The sequence below is a fragment of the Mytilus californianus genome, unplaced genomic scaffold, assembly GCF_021869535.1.
Source record: "Mytilus californianus isolate M0D057914Y unplaced genomic scaffold, xbMytCali1.0.p SCAF_2, whole genome shotgun sequence".
NCBI lineage: Eukaryota > Metazoa > Mollusca > Bivalvia > Mytilida > Mytilidae > Mytilus > Mytilus californianus.
In genome coordinates, this window is record NW_026262668.1 from 4,246,098 (window position 1) to 4,268,774 (window position 22,677).

General features: G+C 30.5%; 1 protein-coding gene across 1 annotated transcript; it reads right to left on the bottom strand.

The window, feature by feature from the left end:
* Positions 1-1,561: 1,561 nt before the first annotated feature.
* LOC127729117 (IQ calmodulin-binding motif-containing protein 1-like) lies at positions 1,562-22,639 on the bottom strand. Its single transcript, XM_052236773.1, has 14 exons — positions 22,470-22,639; positions 20,724-20,886; positions 19,856-19,994; positions 19,375-19,474; positions 17,033-17,132; positions 16,602-16,697; positions 15,687-15,761; positions 14,956-15,064; positions 12,937-13,046; positions 11,668-11,810; positions 9,568-9,716; positions 8,921-9,052; positions 5,749-5,905; positions 1,562-3,359 (listed from the first exon to the last, which is right to left on the bottom strand). The coding sequence occupies exons 1-14, from the start codon at positions 22,576-22,578 to the stop codon at positions 3,169-3,171; spliced, it is 1,773 nt and encodes a 590-aa protein (XP_052092733.1). The 5' UTR covers positions 22,579-22,639; the 3' UTR covers positions 1,562-3,168.
* Positions 22,640-22,677: the final 38 nt, after the last annotated feature.

Consider the following 22,677-nt stretch of genomic DNA (forward strand, 5'->3'; position numbering starts at 1 on the left):
ATCTTAAAATCCCATAGGGTTCTATAGTAAACCCTTTCCTTCTTTTGACCCCTCAAAGTACCCCTTAATAGACCCCAATGCTCAAACAAAACCCTGATTGCACCACTAGACATGTTAGTCTATTTAGTAACATACTGAGTAAAAAATTGCCAAATTTGGAGAGGGGCAATACATAATTTTGTCCCTAAATGTAGAAAGGGACAATAGCCGGCTCCAATGCTAGTGCTGTCTAATTTTACCTAACATTTCCTGTATTATAGTTTGCATACCAACTTAATCCTAACAGACAAGACAAAGATGATGTAAAAACTGCATGCATGAATAAAGTGCTTCAAACATTGGATTTAGTAAATAGCGATGTTGTACAATTTGAGTTGTTTTGTCTAAAAGACTGCATTTTATGCACCTATCAAAAAAGGTTAAATATCTGTTATTAGTGGAATATTTCATGAAAATGAATATCTTGATATAATGCACACTCTTAATATATTATACCCTATACAATATAAAAGTTTAAGTTGTAGGACGAGTTAGTAGAGCTTGCACCCTGTATGCAAAATTTCACTAAAAAATACAAAGTTCAACATTCTGTCATTGTTGAAAATCCCGAGAATATACACCCCCTTTTTATATGTGGAAACACTCTGCATTATATTGACTTGAGTTAATTTCAATATGATAATAAACGAGCCTTCGTGGAGTTTATTATCACTATTTAAATTAATTAACGAGATTTGACATCAAGCGGTATTTTCACTAGTTGTTTAACCTATTTCACTTATGGTCAACACTTTATGTGTTAAATTAAAAATTCTGTGAATCCTTGATCTAGTCTTTTGCACATACCAGTATGATATCATGTCTCCTTTTCCGTCGTAAAACTTTGACATCAGACATTTTAAAACTTTTGTACGCTTCAGAATGTAATAAAATTTGACAAAAAGAAGATTTCCAGGATAAAAATGTGAGTGTTTCAAGAAACATATGTCTATTAACGAAATGTACACGTCTTATTAACCTTTGAAAGTTATCAATGACTTACCAAATAGCCAATGGAAATGTTGTTATATCATCTTATGGTGCTGGATGAGCCAATCAAATTAACGCAGTTTTCGTATCACACTCCATGCAGTGTGATACGAGAAATATCTCTTCATGCAAGAAATAGATAACAAGCCACAATCATAAGAGAATACCTCTTTATAAATTTTTGCATTCAGGGCGCTTTTCTATATTTACTTTTATTAACCAACTGACAATTCATTTAATGTGGGGCATGGGTTTTCAAAATAGATTGTTTGATTTTAAATTTCTAGAAACTCATTTATTTATGTTTCAAATGAAAACAGTGATTTTCAAACTAAATTCTCTTTCTGTATGTTATTAAACCAATCTTGTTTGTCCCAAGCAAAAATCCATGTCCCCCCCCCCTTTAACACACACACAAAAGATAAAAATGAATGGTTTGTACCTAAATAATTATCTAGCTATTATTTGTTTAACTACAAGAAGGAGATATGTGTGACTGATGCTGTATTCTAAGAAAAAATATATATGTGTATTGCATAAAAACAAAAAAGATTGTTATATATTGTAGTATATTTATCATCAAAATATATATATGATGCATCACAGACAATACGTGGACGGATGTAATATTCTACAAAAAAATAAAATTTGTTTACTACAATGTAAGATAATGTAATATGTATGCAATTGTCTTTAAATGATATCAGTGATAATATGGTTACCTCAAAAATATTATACTTTTATCTAAATTGAGATATACCTTGGACTGCAATTTTCAATTATAAAATAGGACTGTATAAACTAGTGCCACATATTACAGACCACAATGAACAATGTATAGTTCATACAGGGTTTTATGTTCAATATCTGTTACCGTAATAAATGTTTTTGGTAATAAACATTAACGATTGACGTAACAAACATTATATCATTTACAAAATTTTTCTTACAAAAGATTAATTCTATTTTGACTGATATTGTATAGATGGAAATCAACAAGCTGTTGAAATAAAATCTGTAACAGTGTACTCTGGTAGACTGTTCTTAACATGCTTGATTCATGTACTTTGATTTCAGCTTTATAAATAAATCCATAAAAAATAAGAGCAAAATTTGCTGAACACAGAAAATCACCAGGTATATTTCTTTGATACCTGTATTCATTTATTCATACTATAAAACTTTAAACCCTTTATTGTATATTAATAACACTTACAAATTTATCAATGCCAAATAACATGTCATTTTGATTTACATACACAAACAAAGTCGACTTTTATATACTACAAACTGTGAGTCTAGAAATTCTTTTTAAAAAAATTGTCCAATATAAAAATATGAAGATGTGGTATGATTGCCAATGAGACAACTCTCCACAAGAGACCAAATGACACAGAAATTAACAACTATAGGTCATCGTACAGCCTTCAACAATGAGCAAAGCCCATACCGCATAGTCAGCTATCTAAGGCCCCGAAATGACAAATGTAAAACTATTCAAACTATCTAAGTTTGTTCCACCACATCATTTGCTTAATGTCCTTAACATTTCAATACATTACCGCTTATAGTGTTAACGAACGTAATCATAGAAACAAAGCATATGACCAAACCTTATACATGTACAGCCAAAAATATAGTGTAACCAGCTGCTAAGTGTAGGTCCTCAGTTTGAATAAGATAATTGTTTATTTGAATATTTCTTTTCCTTTACTCCATCAAAAGCATTCCTTAACTCCATCAAAAGCATTCCTTAACTCCATCAAAAGCATTCCTTTACTCCATCAAACCTTTACTTCATCAAATGCATTCCTCTAACACTTTTATTGTAATGCAACAACATTCCTGGTAAAATGTATCCTACAGTTAGCATGCACTATTCGATGGAAAAGCACTTGTGTAATACTGCTTAAAAACACTTACATCATCAAAACATAACTTTCTAGTCATTTCAAAAGTTTTGCAGTACATGTTGTACAACAAAAAGGTTATTGCATGAATATTAGTGAAAAATATTCCAATAAATTGTCCTTTGGACTTTCGAGATCATGTAAATATAATATTCTACTTAAAACAATTTTCACCAATATTGGTGCAATAACCTTACAGAATATCATACAAATTTAATTATTTCTAGCCCTAAAATATAATTTGTTCATCATCAACATATTCCTGGTCCTGATATTCATCACACAACTTTTTCCACCAGGGTTGCCGTAGTAATCGTAATTGTTCAATATGATTTGTTTTTGCTTTAGTTGCTACTGGTAACAAACTACTTGAATACATTTCTACATCTTTATCTGTAACGCTGTTTAATGGTGGTGCCACTGAAATTTAAGTAATAAAGTAAAAAATGCATGTAAAGAAAGACACAAAAAAGCAAAATTTAGGAAAACAAATAATTTCAATTTTAAGAATGTAACTTTAAAAAAATGTAATATAAAAAAACAATATCAAGAAACAGCAACAAAATAATGAAACCATGATTTAATGATTTATTTATAGGTACAGTTTTCAATAGCTATGTTATCTATAAAAAAAAATACTCATACTGAGACATAGTCAATTTCTGCTGAGTTGGCATTAAACTGACGTTTACCAATCAGCTGTTATGAGTCTGGAAAAGTTGGAAATAAATTTAACAAAGAGCTTTCATCAATTTTGATAGCACGATGTTACAAACAACTACCACCACTGTTGAAATACGTGGCATTTGACAGGCATTTTACAATTAGTAAGGTACGACTAATAATGGAGCTTCTTTCAAATAATTTTGTTGGTTTCCAGGCTGAGCAGCTCCTGTCCAAATTGACATTATTGTCCCCCGCGTTACACGTTGCAGGGGACATGGAAATACTGGGCATCCATCCATCCGTGTGTCCGTCCGTCCGGTATTGTATCGATCTCACAGGTACAATTCTTGCCAGATTTTTATAAAACTTATACTATACAATTATGGCCCGTTGAAAAGGTGAATATCCAAAATTGTCAACACGAGAAGGTTATTTCACTGAGGGCGCCGCCCGAAGTGAAATAACTTTTAAGGGTTGACAATTTTGGATATTCATTGCTTCTAAGGGGCCACAATTGTTTTATTATACCGAACTAACAGTGGAAGGGCATTTTGAATCATTGTAAAAGCACTTACCCTTACTTGAGTCAGTAACAAACACAAGTTGACGTTCAAAAATACATGTAATTTGTGTCTTAGAATTCTCGTATGTACAACAAAGGTAGATACTTTTTGTAAAATATTGATGGCCCTGAAAAGGACCGTTATTAGAGATATCATCGGCACAAGATGCACGTCAAAAGCCTTATTTCCTCTTCTCTCGATCAATGGGCTTCCTGTAACTTGAACTTTGAAAAGGTTATTCGCCAGTGAATAATAGGGTTATTCAATGCTGGTGTAAATTTTAGGGTTATTCGTTCTTCCTTGCAATTGAATGAAAATTAACTGAATTATTCCATGTCACGTGATAACGTTTAACCCAATAGAATTGTTTGAAATATATGTAAGGTATAATAATATAGGTTAATATCAGCAATATCTCGGACAAGTTGTATAACGATGGCAATCGACTTTTTCAAAAAAGAGTCATGCCCCTTGGAAACATTTAATTTATGAAAAATGGCCTCTTTAGCGCTCTCACGGGTACAATTCTTCCCAGATTTTTATAAAACTTTTACTTTAGGTTAATATCAGCAATATCTCGGACAAGTTCTATAATGGTGGATGATGGACTTTTTTTAAAAGAGTAATGCCCCTTGGAAATATAAAATATGTGCAATGTGGGGGACATTGGAACTCTGTTCTTTTATTTCAGGTTACAGATAGATAAAGGGTACTCATCTTTCCTCTTAAATAGCATTTTGAGGATTGCAAACTACATATTTTTATATAAGACCTTGTTTGTTTCTAGTTTGCAACTGAAATGAAATTGGGAATAAGTAAATAAAGCAGTAACTTGGAGGATATATGTTCCAACTGGTTGTTTTCACCAGTTAGAGAATTATTAAGAATTAATATTTCATTTTTCAAAAATTGTTCTAGATAAACTGGAAACACTTTGATTCACAAAACATCATGAATAAAAATATGCTATGTCTGTTGTCATTTTTACTATACATATTACAACTGATGTTATACATAGACATTTTTGTCATTTCTTATTCCAAGTTTCAATCCTGTTGATGACCAATGTTTTTTTTTTCCTATCTGTTATCCTTTTTCGTATATATATATCTCAGATACAGCAAAACTACAAAACTTATTTAAGATACATAAAAAAAAATTTTGTTTTCCAAAACAAGAAAAATAGACATTGTCTTTACTGATAAAATAAATCTACTGTGGATTCATTTATTTTCGTGGGAACCAATTTTCTCGGATTAAGGAAACTTACATATTCATGGATATTTAATTTTGTGGTTTTGCCGAAGTCTGCATACAAGCCTATATAAAATTTATCATTTGTTGAACATTTAATTTCGTGGTTCACCTGTACCCACGAAATCCACGAAAATTGGTATCTCACGAAAAATGATGAATCCACAGTATAAAAAATAATAAATAAATATTCAAGAAAATAATCCTAGATGAATGATAAAAATAGAAAAAAAACATAGACATCTCATATTAAGTAGTAAACTTTTAACTATTAGAAAATCACACAAAATTTAGGAAAGTGGTGATAAAAACTAAACTATACTCACAATGTACAAGTTCAGAATCTACATTTAATCTGGCTATTAAAGCTTCCCTGTGGTGCTGTTTTTCCCTGTTTACTCTTGCAGATTTATAATAACGAGCTAACATTTCTGCTGCTTTCTTATGTCCTTGTTCTAACTCTTCTCTTGATGTATACACAGTCTGAAGTCAAAGTTCATAATACCTTTTTTCATAATTCTTTCAAAACATTTTTTTTTTATTTACATAATATTTGATTATATCACATATGGTGTAGCATTCTTCTTTTTCATTGGTAATTACGATCTACAATTATGATTCAAAGGGTAATAAAGTATATGGACGCTATGTTTCTATTTATATGTATATTAACAGTCAACATTGAAAATCTTCCAAAATTCAACGTAAAATACGCTATTCAATGTAAAATATGTTATGTATCTATTCATATAACAGTCTTTATTAAAAATCTTGCATAATGCAATGTAAAATACAGAGAAAGAACATTAAAGTCGATTTCCATAATACGTGTACACGGTTTACATATGTAATATATAAATTTTAAAAGGACTTTCACTCAGTCAATATGTTATATATGGACCTTTTACATTATATTGACACTCAGAATTCATCCTCGGTCAACATAATCTGAACAGGTCCATATATAACGTATTGACATTGTCAAAAGTCCATAACTAATTTGTAAGTTCACATCTAAACTATCTATCATATGAATCTTTTCAATCTTTTTATATCTGAAAATTTTATCTTTTATCTTAAAATTCTGAGGATGTTTTGCTTAATCAATGTGAAGAGCATTGATAAGGCTGTCCAACACCTACTGTGATATTTTTCAGTTACTCTTTTTATCTTAAGCAAAAGTGATCATTTAAATCTGGCATTCTATATGCTATAAAAATGTTAGACCTATTGTGTGTCAAATAGTCTTTGGAGAGTAACTTTTACGAAAATATCTGAACCAAAGAACAAACATGAGCAGTAATAGTTCAAAACATGTAGGTAAGGGTCCGGAAACGATCATATTTGCCAGTCATGACCGAAACTGAAAACTATTTTTACTAGATAACATTTTTGTTCGCTTTGGAGATTCCGTATATCGTCAGGTTATCGGAATTCCAATGGGGACTAACTGTGCACCACTTATTGCGGACCTTTTTTTGTATTGCTATGAGTTACAATTTATGACAAAAATCAGTAAAGACCCATCGAAACAACATCTGATACACAAATTTAATAATACTTTTAGATATTTGGATGATATTTTGGCTCTCAATAATGACGACTTCAGTATGTATACTAAAGAAATTTATCCTGTTGAACTTACTTTAAATAAAGCTAATACTAACAATGACCACTGCCCTTTCCTCGATCTTGATATCTATATCATTAACGGAAAGCTTAATACTAAAATATATGATAAAAGAGATGATTTTTCATTTCCTATCGTTAATTATCCATTTTTAGATGGTGACCTTCCCTTGTCACCCTCTTACGGTGTTTATATATCTCAACTTGTACGATTCGCTCGTGTATGTAACAATGTTTTAGATTTTAACGAGAGAAATTTATGTATTACTGAAAAATTATTACACCAGGGTTTTCGATATCACAAACTAGTCAAAACATTTACTAAATTTTATCATCGATATAAGGACATCGTTCGTAAATATAGCTCAACATGCAGACTTCTTATACGTTCAGGTATTTCACATCCAATTTTTTATGGAAATATTCTTTATAAAGCACAAAAATGTCAGTATTCACCTCTGAAACTAACAAAACCTTTAAATAGACTTATTAAGAAGGGATATAGTTACGATACTGTTGTCAGGTCATTAAAGATTGCATATTTTGGCGTTAATATTGATTCACTTATAGGGTCTTTGCATCGGCACTAAACACATTTATTTAAAAACCAGTTGTTGGCATGACACGGGTTATGTTCTTCTCATATATGTTATGATGGTATGATACTAAACCCCTAAGGGGAAGGATTGTGCCTGATATTCATATGATGAAGACATAATCTTTCAATCAGTTTAATTGAAGTCTGGAGCTGGCATGTCAGTTAACTGCTAGTAGTCTGTTGTTATTTATGTATTATTGTCATTTTGTTTATTTTCTTTGGTTACATCTTCTGACATCAGACTCGGACTTCTCTTGAACTGAATTTTAATGTGCGTATTGTTATGCGTTTACTTTTCTACATTGGCTAGAGGTATAGGGGGAGGGTTGAGATCTCATAAACATGTTTAACCCCGCCGCATTTTTGCGCCTGTCCCAAGTCAGGAGCCTCTAGCCTTTGTTAGTCTTGTATTATTTTTAATTTTAGTTTCTTGTGTACAATTTGGAGTTTAGTATGGCGTTCATTATCACTGAACTAGTATATATATTTGTTTAGGGGCCAGCTGAAGGACGCCTCCGGGTGCGGGAATTTCTCGCTGCATTGAAGACCTGTTGGTGGCCTTCTGCTGTTGTCTGTTCTGTGGTCGGGTTGTTGTCTCTTTGCCACATTCCCCATTTCCATTCTCAATTTTATTTGTCCTAAACCATGTAAACGGCAGATTAGGATTTTTAGGTCTAATTTTATTTTTTAAAAGAAATAATAACGGTCATGTTATTGAGATTAGGTTTCTTAATCGCCAAATTTCACTGAATTTTGTTTTGAAATGCTTTTTAGGTTATAAATTGCCACTCCAGTATAGTATGACAATCCTCAGGGCCCTCAAAATAACCATATTAATGCCTCTAGGAGATATTGGCTAATGATCCCTAATCTTTTTTTACCTGTGTTCCTGACAGTTGTGATCAAGCTCAGAGCTAATATTTTAAAGAAATTCTATTCCATTACAACTAACTTCATCATTTGAGAACTTTTCAGTAAAGACAATTGCCAATTTTGATTTAAAAGTTAAATTTTTTATTAAATGTATGCTGAAAAAATTAATTGTTCACTAGTCAAACATGTGCTTTATTTACTTTGTAATATTCATGTGTGAAATTGTTTTCACCAGGCTTGTCTCCAGGGACAGATCCAGTCATTTTTAAAAGGGGGGTTCCCAATCCAGGATAAAGTGGGGAGGGGGGTGGGGGTGTTCCAACCATATGTCCCCATTCAAAAGCTTTTGTCGTCATTTGGACTTTATTGCATTATTGGATTCTATTAATAAAACTAACTGGTTTTAATTCTCTATTCTGGTTAATAAATCTTTGTATTTCTACTCTTCTTTCATCAGTCAGTCCAGGAGGTTTGAGTGAAGCTTTAACTTTATTTCTTTTGTCTTCTAGCTTCTTCAACCATTTCCTAACCTGCATGTGAAAAAGAACATATTGTTTTAGTTACAAAGAACTTTTGAGTAAAATTGTGTAGACATTATCAATCACTATCAAACAGTTGATACTAAATGTTATGACCTTGCTTATGACTATCTTGACCTTGCTGATGTCATCTTGACCTTGCAGAAGGATATTAGATCTGAAATGCATTGACAAGGACCTTTTACCGTCAAGCTAATGAACAGTGACCTATACATAGAATTTCATGAAATTTTTTTCATGTACAATCAAACAATATGCTTTCATTTAGCATTACTTTGTATTTTCATAACCATTCAAAATTTATTATATAAATGAATCATTATAGATTGAGCATTGGGAGAAACAAAATGTACAAATGACCCACTCTATCAATAACATAATATACTGTTATTACATTTTACAATTATTAAATTTTTACAGACAACTTAGAAAAATAATTATATATAAATATATATAAACTAAAATTTTATTATTTTATATTCTACAAACACAACTTATATACTTACAGCACGCTGGACAGTAATGGCGGCTCTATAACGTTTAACAAATACTTCTCGGTCCTGCATGCTCTGTCGGGCATGATGACCCCTCCAGGATTTCTGTATAAGAACAGCAGATTTATTCTGTTGTCTCTGCATATATCTTTCTAGCATGGCTACAATTATAATTTTAAAAAGTTTTGACAAATACTGTACTGAAAAAAAAATTGAATCAAGTAATATTTAAACTGGTACCTAAAATTTAAGCATAACATATTCTCATTTACTATATAAGCATATTTATCTATGGTGTACTCATTTGTTGAATTTAGTTGCCAACAAAACAAGAGGCTCTAAAAAGCATGTATCGCTCACCTGCATTTTCAACATTAGCCATTTTTTGGTAAAAATAATCATGAGAGGGCAATAACTATATAAAGAGTTAACTGTCAATTCAGTCATGTTGACATATTTGTAGATCTTGTCATGCAGATCATTTTTGCTTCAAACAGTTTCTACATATTTATTATAGTTTTCAAAATTACAGGCAAAAATGCAAAATATTGGGAAAAATCTTCATTAAAGGGCAATAACTTCAATCAGGAGTTAACTGACGATTTTGATTATGTTTGACCTATTTGTAGATCTTGACTTGTTGATCATTTTGGCTTTTAAAGTTTCTTTCTATCTATCATAATTTTTAAAATATAAGGCAAAAACGCCACAAATTGGTAAAAATCGTCATTAAAGATCAATAACTCCAATAAGGAATCGTCTGATGATTTCAGCTATGTTGACATATTTGTAGATCTAGTCTTGCTTATAATTTTTCCTAATAAAAATTTCTCTGTATCTATTATAGTTTTTAAAAAAATGATAAAATTTGACATTTAAGGGCTATAACTCATATAAGAAGTCATCCGACAGTTTTAACGTAAATGGACAGCAGGTAGATTTCAACATTCTCAACATTTGCGCTCTTGTCAGATTTTCTCTTTTCATAATGGTTTCCAAGATGATAGACAAAACTTGCATTTTACCCCTATGTTCTATTTTTAGCCATGTAGGCCATCTTGGTTGACAGGCGGGGTCATCGGACACATTTTTAAAACTAAATACCCCAAATATGATTGTTCAAGTTTGATAAAATTTGACCCAGTAGTTTCAGAGAAGATTTTTATTAAAGTTAACAGACAACGGTCAACGGACAAGGGATGACAAGCGATTACAAAAGCTCACTTGGCCTTTTGGCCAGGCGAACTAAAAATGAAATTTGATACCCTACAGTAACATGTTATATCTGTAATGTATAAAGTTTATTAGCACATATAAAAAAAAAAAACAATTACCCTGGGTCTTTCCATAAACTTAAAATGAAGGTATTTGAAGTTAAAAAAGCTCAGTATATCTTTGTTTCTTTTTCCATAAATATATAAATATCAGATGAACAGGTAATACTGAATTTATGTAAACAAAATTACAAATATTAGTGTCTTACCAATGAAATTCTATACTAAAAAAGGCTTTTGCAATCAATCTATACAAAAATGTTTTTATAAGCTAAAAAAAAAACTATCTACAAATTCAGAATTTGTTTTAAACTGAATATACTTTGCAATTATTTACCTTCAGAACTTGACCAGAAATAAGAAGCATTCAGTCAGTGAGATATGTATGTGTATTAATTCTGAAGTGCTTAGGTAACATAACAGATATGTCTGCCTTGTTAACAATTAGGAAAGGTCATGTTCTGAATCTTACTACATCTTTCCAAACAAAGTTTTGTGAAATTAACTATGTTCAAAAGAAAAGGTGTATTTCTATAAAAATTTGAATCTCATGGTGAATACAGACTTTTCAAATTTATATTTTGCATAAACCATATTTTTTTTTTGAAATGACATATACTGTGGATTCATTTATTTTGGTGGGTACCAATTTTCGTGGATTGTGGAAACCTTGCATTTTCGTGGATATGGGATTTCGTGGTTCTGCCAATAGAAATTTGTATTTCGTTGAACATTTAATTTCGTGGTTCACCTGTACCCATGAAACCGACGAAAATTGGTATCCAACGAATAATAACGAATCCACAGTATATCAGTTCTTTATCATTCATAACGTTACCTGCCGGTAATATTTCTACAGTATGTAATTGTTTTTCTTTGAATTCCCTCATTATTCTCTGTCTGTTTAACTTCAGTTGTCTCTGTAATTCTATGGCTTCCTTTGCCTGTACTTTTCTGTCTTCTAATACTCTTTTCTTTAATCTAAAATATACAATTATTTAGTCTGGTTCTCTTTTGTTACCAAAGTTGGAAGTATTTTGCACATCAGGTCGCTTAAAACATGATTAATGACATATGTTTGTTTCATTTAAAAAAAGCAAGGTAAAAACTATATTTACTATAGTATGAACAGGTTTCATAAATTTTGATTTTAGACCTCATGTCTACCTTATCCCAACCTTCTATACTTTGTTCTAATTCATAGAGATCAGGTCTAGGCAGTAGAAAGGAGTATATCTGGGGTAAATCAACTATCTTTGACATGTAACTAATATAACTCTATCAAATAATAGAAGAACAAGTGTAACTAAAATCTTTTGCAAATAGACGAGTTTCTAATTTCCATTCTATGAATGAATGTTCTTCCATAGTTGACCTGCAGCCATTCATAGAATAACAGGCCATAGGTCATTGTGACATGAAGATGTTTGCTTTGCGACTTCATATGTTTTCAAGAAAATTGCACTAAATAGATAATTGTGTGCAAGATATACACATAGTATGGACACTTGTCTATCAATGAGGTATAGGTAATGACCTATAAATGTCCTTTTTGGTTTATTGTATAACCCTGTTCATCACCTATGTCCTATCAATTCAACCCTGTTCATCCATGAGGCCTTCATTTCTATATTCTTTAATTTTTTAGGCCATTTTTCTCAATTCTTTATATTTTTTGCCCATTATTCTCAATTCTTTATATTTTAACACCTCATTATTCTCTATTTTTTATATTTTAGAATCTCATTATTCCCAATTCTTTATATTTTAGCACTTCATAATTCTCAATTCTTTATATTTTAGCATCTCATTATTCTCAATTCTTTATATTTTAGCATCTCATTATTCTCAATTCTTTATATTTAAGCACTTCATAATTCTCAATTCTTTATATTTTAGCATCTCATTATTTTCAATTCTTTATATTTTAGCATCTCATTATTCTCAATTCTTTATATTTTAGCACCTCATTATTCTCTTTTCTTTATTTTGTTGGTCAATTTTTCTCTATTTATATTTTTTGCCCATTATTCTCTATTCTGTAGTCCCCATCCACACCCTCATAGCAAATGCTCTTCAGAACTACAAATACTGTATTACAACATACCTATATTGTTGTTGGAATTTTGAGAATGTTTTGTTGGCTTTTACAAGCTTCTTTCTTGTAATAAATCCTTTCCATACAGCTTGGATAGTAATAGCAGCTCGAAAAAATCTCTGGAAATAGAAATATTACCAAAACTTACAGCATATTGACACCATTATTAGGCCATACAGATTTTTTACAGCTTTTAGTCCAACTTTCAATAGCAAAGGTATTAAAGTATTTGGAATGCTGATAAAGAAATTATATAAAAATAGAACAAAACTAGAGGCTCACTTGTATATACTGTGGTTTTGGAAATCATGTAAAATAAGGTTAAAATCATAATAAATAGTATTAGATACCCAAATAATGATTGAGGCCAAGTTTGATTTAAATTGGCCCAGTAGTTAAATTAAAAGAAGCAGATTTTTGAACAAAAATTTACAAAAATTACCAATAAATTGCAGAAAATGACTTTAAAGGACAATTACTCCAATAAGATGTCAATTGAAGATTTTGGTCATGTTGAATTATTTGTTGATCTTTCTTTGCTTGATATTTTTGCTATTTGCAGTATATCTCAATCTATAATGATATTCAAAGATAATTAACAAAAATTGCAAAAGGATGCTGTCATGAAAGTCTCCCAAACAAACACCAATTGAATACCCCTCCTCTCCAAAATTTATTTCACCCAGGGCCTGTATAATGCTGGAAATGCCTTTAAATGTTTTTTGGGAACGACCTTCAAAAACAATTTGGGCAGGGGGGCATTCACCCACCCCCCCTGAAAAAATTGCACCCTCCAATGGAAAAAAATTAAGTCATCCCATTGTAGTCTTACAATAGTTACTGAAGACCCCTTATCATTATTAAAATTAGTTTTCAAATTGTGACCATTTGAAATTGTTTTTTTTAATTGAATTTTCCTGTAGACTGCAATAGTAAACAACTATGTTCTATTTTTAGCCATGGTTGCCCATGTTGGTTGGATGGCAGGGTCATCGGATACAATTTTCAATCAAGATACCCTATTTAAAATTGTGGCTCAGTTTAATTCTATTTGGCCCAGTAGATTAAGTGGAGAAGATTTTTGTAAAAGATTACAAAAATTTATGAAAAATTATTAAAAATTGACTATAAAGGGCAATAATTCCTTAAGGGGTCAATTGACAATTTCGGTCATGGAAACTTATTTGTAGATCTTACTTTGCTGAAAATTATTGCTGTTTACAGTTTATCTCTATCTATAATAATATTCAAGATAATAACCAAAAACTGCAAAATTTCCTTAAAATTACCAATTCAGGGGCAGCAACCCAACAATAGGTTGTATGATTCGTATGAAAATTTCAGGGCAAATAGATCTTAACCTGGTGAACATTTTTATTTCGTCAGATTTGCTCTAAATGCTTTAGATTCAGAGATAAAAGCCAAAATCTCTTTTTACCCCTATGTTCTATTTTAGCCATGTCGGCCATCTTGGTTGGCAGGAGGGGTCATTGGACACATTTTTTAAACTAGATACCCCAATGATGATTATGGCCAAGTTTGGTTAAATTTGGACCAGTTGTTTCAGAGGAGAAGATTTTTGTAAAATTTAGGCCTGGTGAGCTAAAAAGGGAGTCAACTATTGTAAACAACTACTAATCCACTTGTCCATTTTTAATTTTATTCTTTAATCATTAATGAAGTCAAGGTCACCTACTTTAAGTGTGGACCTTTGTCATAAAACATAATGCATTGACTGACAGAAAAGTTATCCTTCATTTGTAGTTGCTTAGATTTGGAATTTATCACAAAACTTAACTAAGATTGAAAAAGAAATATACACAGAGACAAAATCCTATATTCCCTCCCAAATGTTGTCAGATATATATCATTATGATATAAGCTGGGACAAATAAAGTTATTATATCACTTTTATTGTAAAGTGTACATAAAAAATTTTTTTTTAAATTTTATTCCTTTTACCATTGTTTACCTCAAGACATGTTAAATCAGTGCAATGTATATACACCAATAATTCAATCATATTACCTCATTTTCAGCTTTCTGTGCATTTCCTGCTTGGAGTAAAAGATGGAGTTCTTTTAAATCTCGACTAAATCCTGCTCCTTCCCATTTGGCTAATAATGGCCTTAAGCCTCTACAAAATTTTCAAATTTATTCTATGTTATGTTAAAAATTTCACATGTGATGTATGTAACTATTCGTTAACAACCTAGCATTTTAAATTTTGATAGAATTATTTGTATGCAACATTTGCTGAAATCTCAATTAATGTGGTGGTTTAGGGTCTGTTGTTCTGTTAGGATCGATAAGAGGGGGTGTCATCAGGAATTCCCCCCAAAAAAAAGTATTCTTTCCCATATCCTGAAAAATTAATAATTCCCAAGTCCAGATAGCTGCAAATCCCCCAAATCCCACGAAAATAAAGACCAAATGCCAAATTTCCTCAAAAAAAGGACCAATCCCAACGTCTCAAAAACGGTCCTTCTGCCCTCTTCTGTTGTTTGCCTTTTAGTCTTTTCCTTTTGGCCTTGTTAAATTTTTTTACTTATGGTTTTTGATTGCCCCCTAGGTATCTTTTAATCATCTTTTACTCATCTTTTACTTAACAATTCCAGTTCAGTTTGTTCTTCAATCTTATCCAATTAATTGTCGCTGTCTTTAAAAGATTTCTACTTTCTTTGTTAACAGGAGATATGAACCTAAAACAATGATTACAGTTATCTTGAAGGACAACTTAGAGGATGATCACTACTTACTTATATCTTGTACACAAGGTTTCTACTAAAGGTCGATGACTCTCACAGATTCTCAAAACACATTTACATGCAGACCTAAATATATAAACGAAAAATTACATGCATAAATTCAAAAGAAACAAACTCTTATTAATAGGAAATTTTTGATTTTCTGTTGTATTAAAATTCTATTTCTTGTTTTATGATTTTGCTTCATACATTTTTTTTTCAACTAGTATTAGATATTGTTTCATAATTAAAAGTTGATGTATTGCAAAACTAAATGATTAGTTTTTTTATGCTTTTCTCAAAAAAATTTATTATACATTTATCAGTTTATTAATCATTTTATCTGTTTAACTGCAAATTTTTTATTGAAGTTATATACTTATTAAACATAGAGATATGAAAAGTGAAAGAATGTAAAGAATCATGATCGAGACATTAAAATGACATCTTGCACAACTTGATGCGTTATTCTGAACTTGATTCCTTTTGAAAAATGTAATTTTTGATGTTACAATAAATACAATATCTTTATTTTTGCAAATCTTGAAGATTATTTTTAAACTGCTGCCAACTGCTTGCAATAATCTGACTACATTAAAGATGTCAATTCAGACATCACACTGCCAGAATATACATTTCATAATTGGAATAGTAAACAAAATTTAAAAAAACTTAAGAACTCATGAATATTAGCATCAACCTTAAACAGATTTTATTCAGACCAATAAACATGACTAATTTTTAAATAAACACCTGGAACACATAATCATACCAAACAGAGTATGTCAGATTTAAATTACTTAAGACTTTTCAGAAAAAGCAAGCATATTAAGTCATTTAATCAATTGTTTATTTTATTTCTTATTTTTTTTCAACTCTTCACAAATATCATGAATATCATAATACATCATGGTTTTGGATACTTACGCTCCAACACTGACTTCATTACTAACAGACAGTTTATAAATTAATTCATCCATTATACTGAGAATTAACTTCTGGTTCAAACTTCTTAGGACAATTCTGAAAAATAACAAACATTTATAAATTGATGTGGCACAACTAATATATGAAATTATATTTGTTAAATTGTATTTCTATTTTTCTTTACAATGGATTTAGATATTATAATGACAATGGTCAGGTTTCTTCAATTTAGAAGGATGTTATGCTCTGATACCCTTAGTCAGTCCCTTTTGCTTTTGAACCATGCTACAAAATTATCTGTGTCAATTTTAAAGGAAATCAACCATTTCATGATAAATTCAAGGTAAAGTTTTATATTGATATCAGACACTCCAGAATAAACAATCATTTTTTTCAAATTTGGCTTCTAAGAGTTAAGCAATATGATTTACCTGTTAACTCTGAGTATTTTAGGTATGAGATCCATGATAGCTACAACTGTGTCTGTGTCATCTGTGATCAGCAGTTGTAATAACCATGGACATTCCAAAACTGCAATATATAAACAGTAAATATAAAGTATATTCCACAACTGTCACACATGTACATACATATATAAATGATAATAAAAGTACTTGTACATGTCAATCTAAATAAGGTATAAAACAATTCTACATAGTTAAACAGAAGAAGAGAAACATTTTCTTTGCATCCAAAATATACATTTTCACATCTATTTAAAAGGTTTTATATCTTTTTCTGGAAAATTCAATTATTCACATAGGATTCTGCAGTTCAAGAACACCCCCTCCAAAAAAAAAATATAATAATTAAATTAAAAAAAATATAGCTTTTGAAAAAAACAAAAAAGCACTTATTATATATAATATGTGTATAGAAAGAAAAAAAATAAGATACCATTAATTGAAATAAACAACACAGGTATTTGTTCCCTATACATATTATTAAATAGCAATGTAGATAAGTTTTTACTTCTAATTGATATTTCTTTCCTTCTGGTTTGTTTGTATTTCTTGTTTATCATTACTAATTTTTCAAAACTATAAATCAGTATTGGGGCCATATATATATTAAGATGGATAATCACTATATATTTCCTCAGATAAATTTTTTTAAACTTAACTAAAATGTAGATATTACCAGCTTTTTTCAAAAATATAATAAAAAGTAAGGGTCATTGTGCTGTTTCTCAGGTTATAAGTTGTGCAAAACTGCCTTATTAGGAATAGATTATTCATAAAAATAGAAAAAATCTGTAAGATAATTTTTTTAATAAAATATGAGAAGGTTTTATGATATGCTTTTAGTAAATAAAAAGAAAATAAATGTGGATAGTGTTCACATTTGGACACAGATGATGCCCCCCCTTGCATATCATATAGTTATAAAGGGACATAACTGAAGAACGGTAAAAGTGACGCTACCCAAATTTGAACTTGATCTGAGTTTTGTGGTAATGAGCATTGTGTGTAAGTCTCATAACATTGGTTGAGGCTAACTTAAGTAGAGAACAGAAACTAAAAATTCAGCAATTTTTCTATTTGTAAACTCGCATAACTCTAGAACTGTTGTGTATAAGTTTTATAACATTTGGTTGAGACAAACTAAAAAATTCAGCAATTTTTATGTCTATAAAGGGACATAACTCAAGAATGGGAAAAGTGTCACCACCAAATTTCGTACTTAATCTGTATTATGTAGTAATAAGCATTGTGTATATGTTTCATAACATTTGGTTGAGGCAAACTAAAGTTAGAAAACGGAAACAAAAAATTTGTACTTGATCTTAGTTTTGTGGTAATGAACATTGTGTATAGGTTTCATAATGTTTGGTTGGGGCAAACTTAAGTTACAGAATGGAAACTAAACATTTTGCAATCTTTCGATTTATAAAGGGGCATAACTCAATAATGGTTAAAGTGACACTACCCAAATTCAACTTGATCTGTGTTTTATCTGTGGAAGTCAAAATTAAACATTGCATTGTATTAAGCATTGATTGTAGTTGATTCAACTATAATCATGGACAAAGGAAGATAACTCCAATTTTAAAAATTAGTTGATATTTAGAAGAAAATAAAATTTTGCAATTTTTCCATTTATAAAGGGGCATAACTCTAGAACGGTTAAGGTGACGCCACCAAAATTCGAACTTGATCTGTGTTTTGTGGTAATAAGCATTGTGTATAAGTTTCATACCATTTGGTTGAAGCAAACTCAAGTTAGAGAACGGAAACAAATTTTTGCTACGACGGGGGAATAAAAAATGGTGTCACAGAACTTGTTTTTTTGCTACAAGTAATATTAAAATTGTAAATTTCATTAACATTCCTTTATAAAATTTACTATAAGAGTTATCTCCCTTATATGGCTAAGTTAAAAAAAATTGAATAAAACAAAATAAATACTCAGTATTTGTCAAAACAGCTTAAATAATGCAATAAATCACTAAATTTTCTTTATTTAAATAAACCATTTTACACATAAATTGCCATTCTGTCTCAAAATTTGCAGAATTAAGCAAAGAACTAGATTGTATACTGCTATTTTACAATCAAAGATGGTGGTGTACAGTTCAACCACCTTAAGAGAGAAGTCAAACAGTTGTATGACATCAGCAAAATACTACTTCTACTTCTCTAAACAAACTTTAATAAAATACATAATGAACAGGATAGTCTGATTAAACAGAAAACATTCTATTTTACTTCATTCAAATTCAATATTGTTTAAGTATATTCTAAATACTATGCCATTAAGTTATTAGATTTACCTTTCTTTGGCACACTAGTGTGACCTGAGGCTAAATATACAACAGATTCCAATACACCTCTGTAACATGCAAGTAATTTATTTCTCTCTTTCATGTGGCCCTAGAAATATCAAAAATAAAGTCTAAACATCACACTCCATCATAGCATATATATGTTATTAATAATAATAATAATCAACTATAACTTCATTAAGGTACAGTGTGTTCACCAAGTATAAATATGGTTATGAGTTGTCATGAAAAATGTCTATTTAGCCAGTATGCGATTAGTCATCAAGGCATATACATTATCAGACCTGTAAATGTCTGGTTCCCAAGATTATAAAATATAAGATTCTATCTGGAATCTTGACATAATGTAAATTGTATACATCTCATCAACAGGAACATATCATTAATCTAGCTTGTATACGTCTAATGACTAAGGAAATATAATTTATCTGGGGTGTATGTGATTGGTCAATAAGAATATATTACTTACGGCTCTGTCCGGAATCTTTGCATATCTTGCTTGTATGCGCCTGGTCACTAAAAACATATTACTGACAGCTTCAAGTAGCACCTCATCCTCAAACTTCTTTACTTCTGCACTAGGAAGATCTAGGCCTGTGCATACTTGACTAAAAAATGTCAATTTTTGAAAAGTAAATTATAAGTTGAATTAAGTCTATTTCTTAAAACTTCATCTATTTCTTAATAAAATCCAAAATGCATAACAGTAAACCATCAACATTACATAAAAAATATAAATCTACATGGTAGAATTTTAATTTTTTACTCAAAATGTGAAAAGGATAGTTGTTGTACATGTACTTTGTTTATATATAAAATAAAATATGCATTGGTCATTATAAATTAAAGCATACTCTTTACTTATGTGTCTCATAATTTGTATTGGTTTGTTTTGTTCACAATGTATCACTGATGTTTAAATATGAGGGGGGGGGGGACATTATTTAAGGTGATCATTGGAAAACCCATAACATTAATTATTGCAAATCTGTGTCTGTAAGCAAATTCAGTGGTGTTCTTTATATTACTAACCCAGTATTACTTTTTTGAGGTGTAGCTATTAGATGGAGTTAAGGCTTGATATAATCATTATGCTCAACTTAAAAAGGAGTTTTTCTTTATTTTTTAAGACAATGTGAGATGTAAGGACACATCTTAAATTTGAATTTTGTTGTTCAGACGATCTAGCCAATGACTTATGACAGAGTATAGCCATACATGTATGCAATTCAAGAATCTATATTTTGTAACAGACACTTAATAGTACATGTATATATATCTGAAAACAGTTGATAGGAACCATTACATATATAACAGTAGTAAACAATGATTCATACCTGAGTATAGCCGCCAGCGATGCTGCAATTTGCCATTCTCCATCCACAATGGTGAAGTCCTGTTTTAAAACTAGAACTAGGGCTTGCAAAAGATTGTATTCCCATATTTCTTTCCTTATTCTCATACCATCTTTGCTTCCAGCTACAGCTGTGCTGAGAATTTCTAACAGAAAAATAAAAAAAATTTAATTCATGTCAAAATATCATGAATATAAATTATATCATTACATCATAAATATGTGATTTTTCTGTTGAAGCTTAAGTTAAAACAATTTTATTTAAATTCAACCCATCAATGAAAATGCATTTGTCAATGTTCGTAAAAAAAAATGCACTCATTGCTTAGATTCTTTATTGTCCTTTATTTTCATTAATTTCAAACTACATATAATGTATGTACCCGTATTATCATGATTATTCTAATCTAGGCTGTATTAAGGAGGATGCTTTTCCATGAAGTTTTCAATATCTGATAACCAATTGTTTAAAATATATGATAGAAATAAAATTGATAAAAATAACCAATAAAAATAAACATGATAAAATCTGTAGCCTTTCCTTATGAACTAAAAAAGATACATGTACCGTTGCAGTCTTCATAATAAACTTTAAAATCTACAGGCCCAGATCTCAACTTTTGGAAAATTTTAGTTAAATTCTGTTGGCCTGTAGGGATGATTTTTACAAGCCTGGGCTGCTGGGCCTGTGGTACAGTGTGAAGACTGCCGTTGATAAAGAATGATAAATTGTTTAAGCTGTCAATAAACGGTCTGAGTTATCTTTCTCATAGACACTCATTTAATCATTTACATAGTCAAAACTTTTCATTTTTACTTAGTCTTAGTTGGTGATGTAGACAATCCGAGTTGACTTTATTGACAGTCAATGTTTTCATAGATGGCCCGAGTTGTCTTGCACCAAAAACAAGCATTGTATAAACAGCAAAATTTATGTTCTACACTGATACAGACAGATCATACATGTAAGATAAGGATAGTTTTATATTTTCTTATTTCCTTGTCAATACCAGTGACATTTTTCTTCATTTTGAAGAATATATCAATTTATGGTGAAAATTTTTTGTTATACAATGTTATACAATACAATAAAATACAATACAATATAATACAATATATGTATATGTTTATTTCAATAGAAGTCCCTCATTGGGCAATGACAAAGATACAATCATAATTCAGTTATACAAACAATACAGTACAAGAATAGAATATGTATATAATACCGGTGTGGTAAAAACAAAAACAATATAAGCCGATTTTAAATGATGAGTTCTCTGCAATAAGGATGTTTGCAGCAGTGTGACCTAAGGGAAGACAAACCGTTTGGTAAATTGATTACTTACATTTTGTAGCTGGAGGAGACACCAGGGGACAGTGCTTAAGAATCATATGCATATATATATGAATATCCCTGTGTCTAAATCATCAATGCCAACAAGACTTAATAAAATAGATAAATAGTGGCCATCTATATGATTGCTGAACTACATGAAGAGGAGAGTCCGAGACACCAGGGGGGTAATGCTTAAGTTAAGAATTGTTTGAATATGGTTCTCCCCGTGCCAAAATCAGCCAAGCAAGCATTTAAAAAAACAGAAAATGAAATGAAATATGAGTTTAAAAAATTTGTTTTAATGATTCAGATTATATCTAGGTTCAACTCTTTGTGGAAGAGTTTTGAGCATGACTGGTCTTGTTCATATCAAAATTGAATGACTATTATTACCTTTCAGCCTCAATAGTAAAATTGGAATACGTCTATCCCGTGTCTCTGCTACCTCAGATGCTAAATTAATAACACGTTTATCTCTTGTCGGACTCGGCTGTCTCGACATTTTAAAAATATAAGTTGAAACTTGCCGAAAAAAAGGTTGTTTACTTGGTCATTTAGGCGCTTCCGACTGAATCAGCAGTACGTTTTATTATCTAGCTGT

Excerpts from the sequence above, each read along its gene's own strand:
- LOC127729117 (XM_052236773.1), bottom strand. The coding sequence starts at position 22,578 with ATGTCGAGACAGCCGAGTCCGACAAGAGATAAACGTGTTATTAATTTA. Across the intron at positions 13,047-14,955 it reads CACAGAAAGCTGAAAATGAG|AGATTTTTTCGAGCTGCTAT; the intron begins GTAATATGATTG and ends TTCTATTTCCAG. Across the intron at positions 11,811-12,936 it reads AAATTCCAACAACAATATAG|ATTAAAGAAAAGAGTATTAG; the intron begins GTATGTTGTAAT and ends TGTATATTTTAG.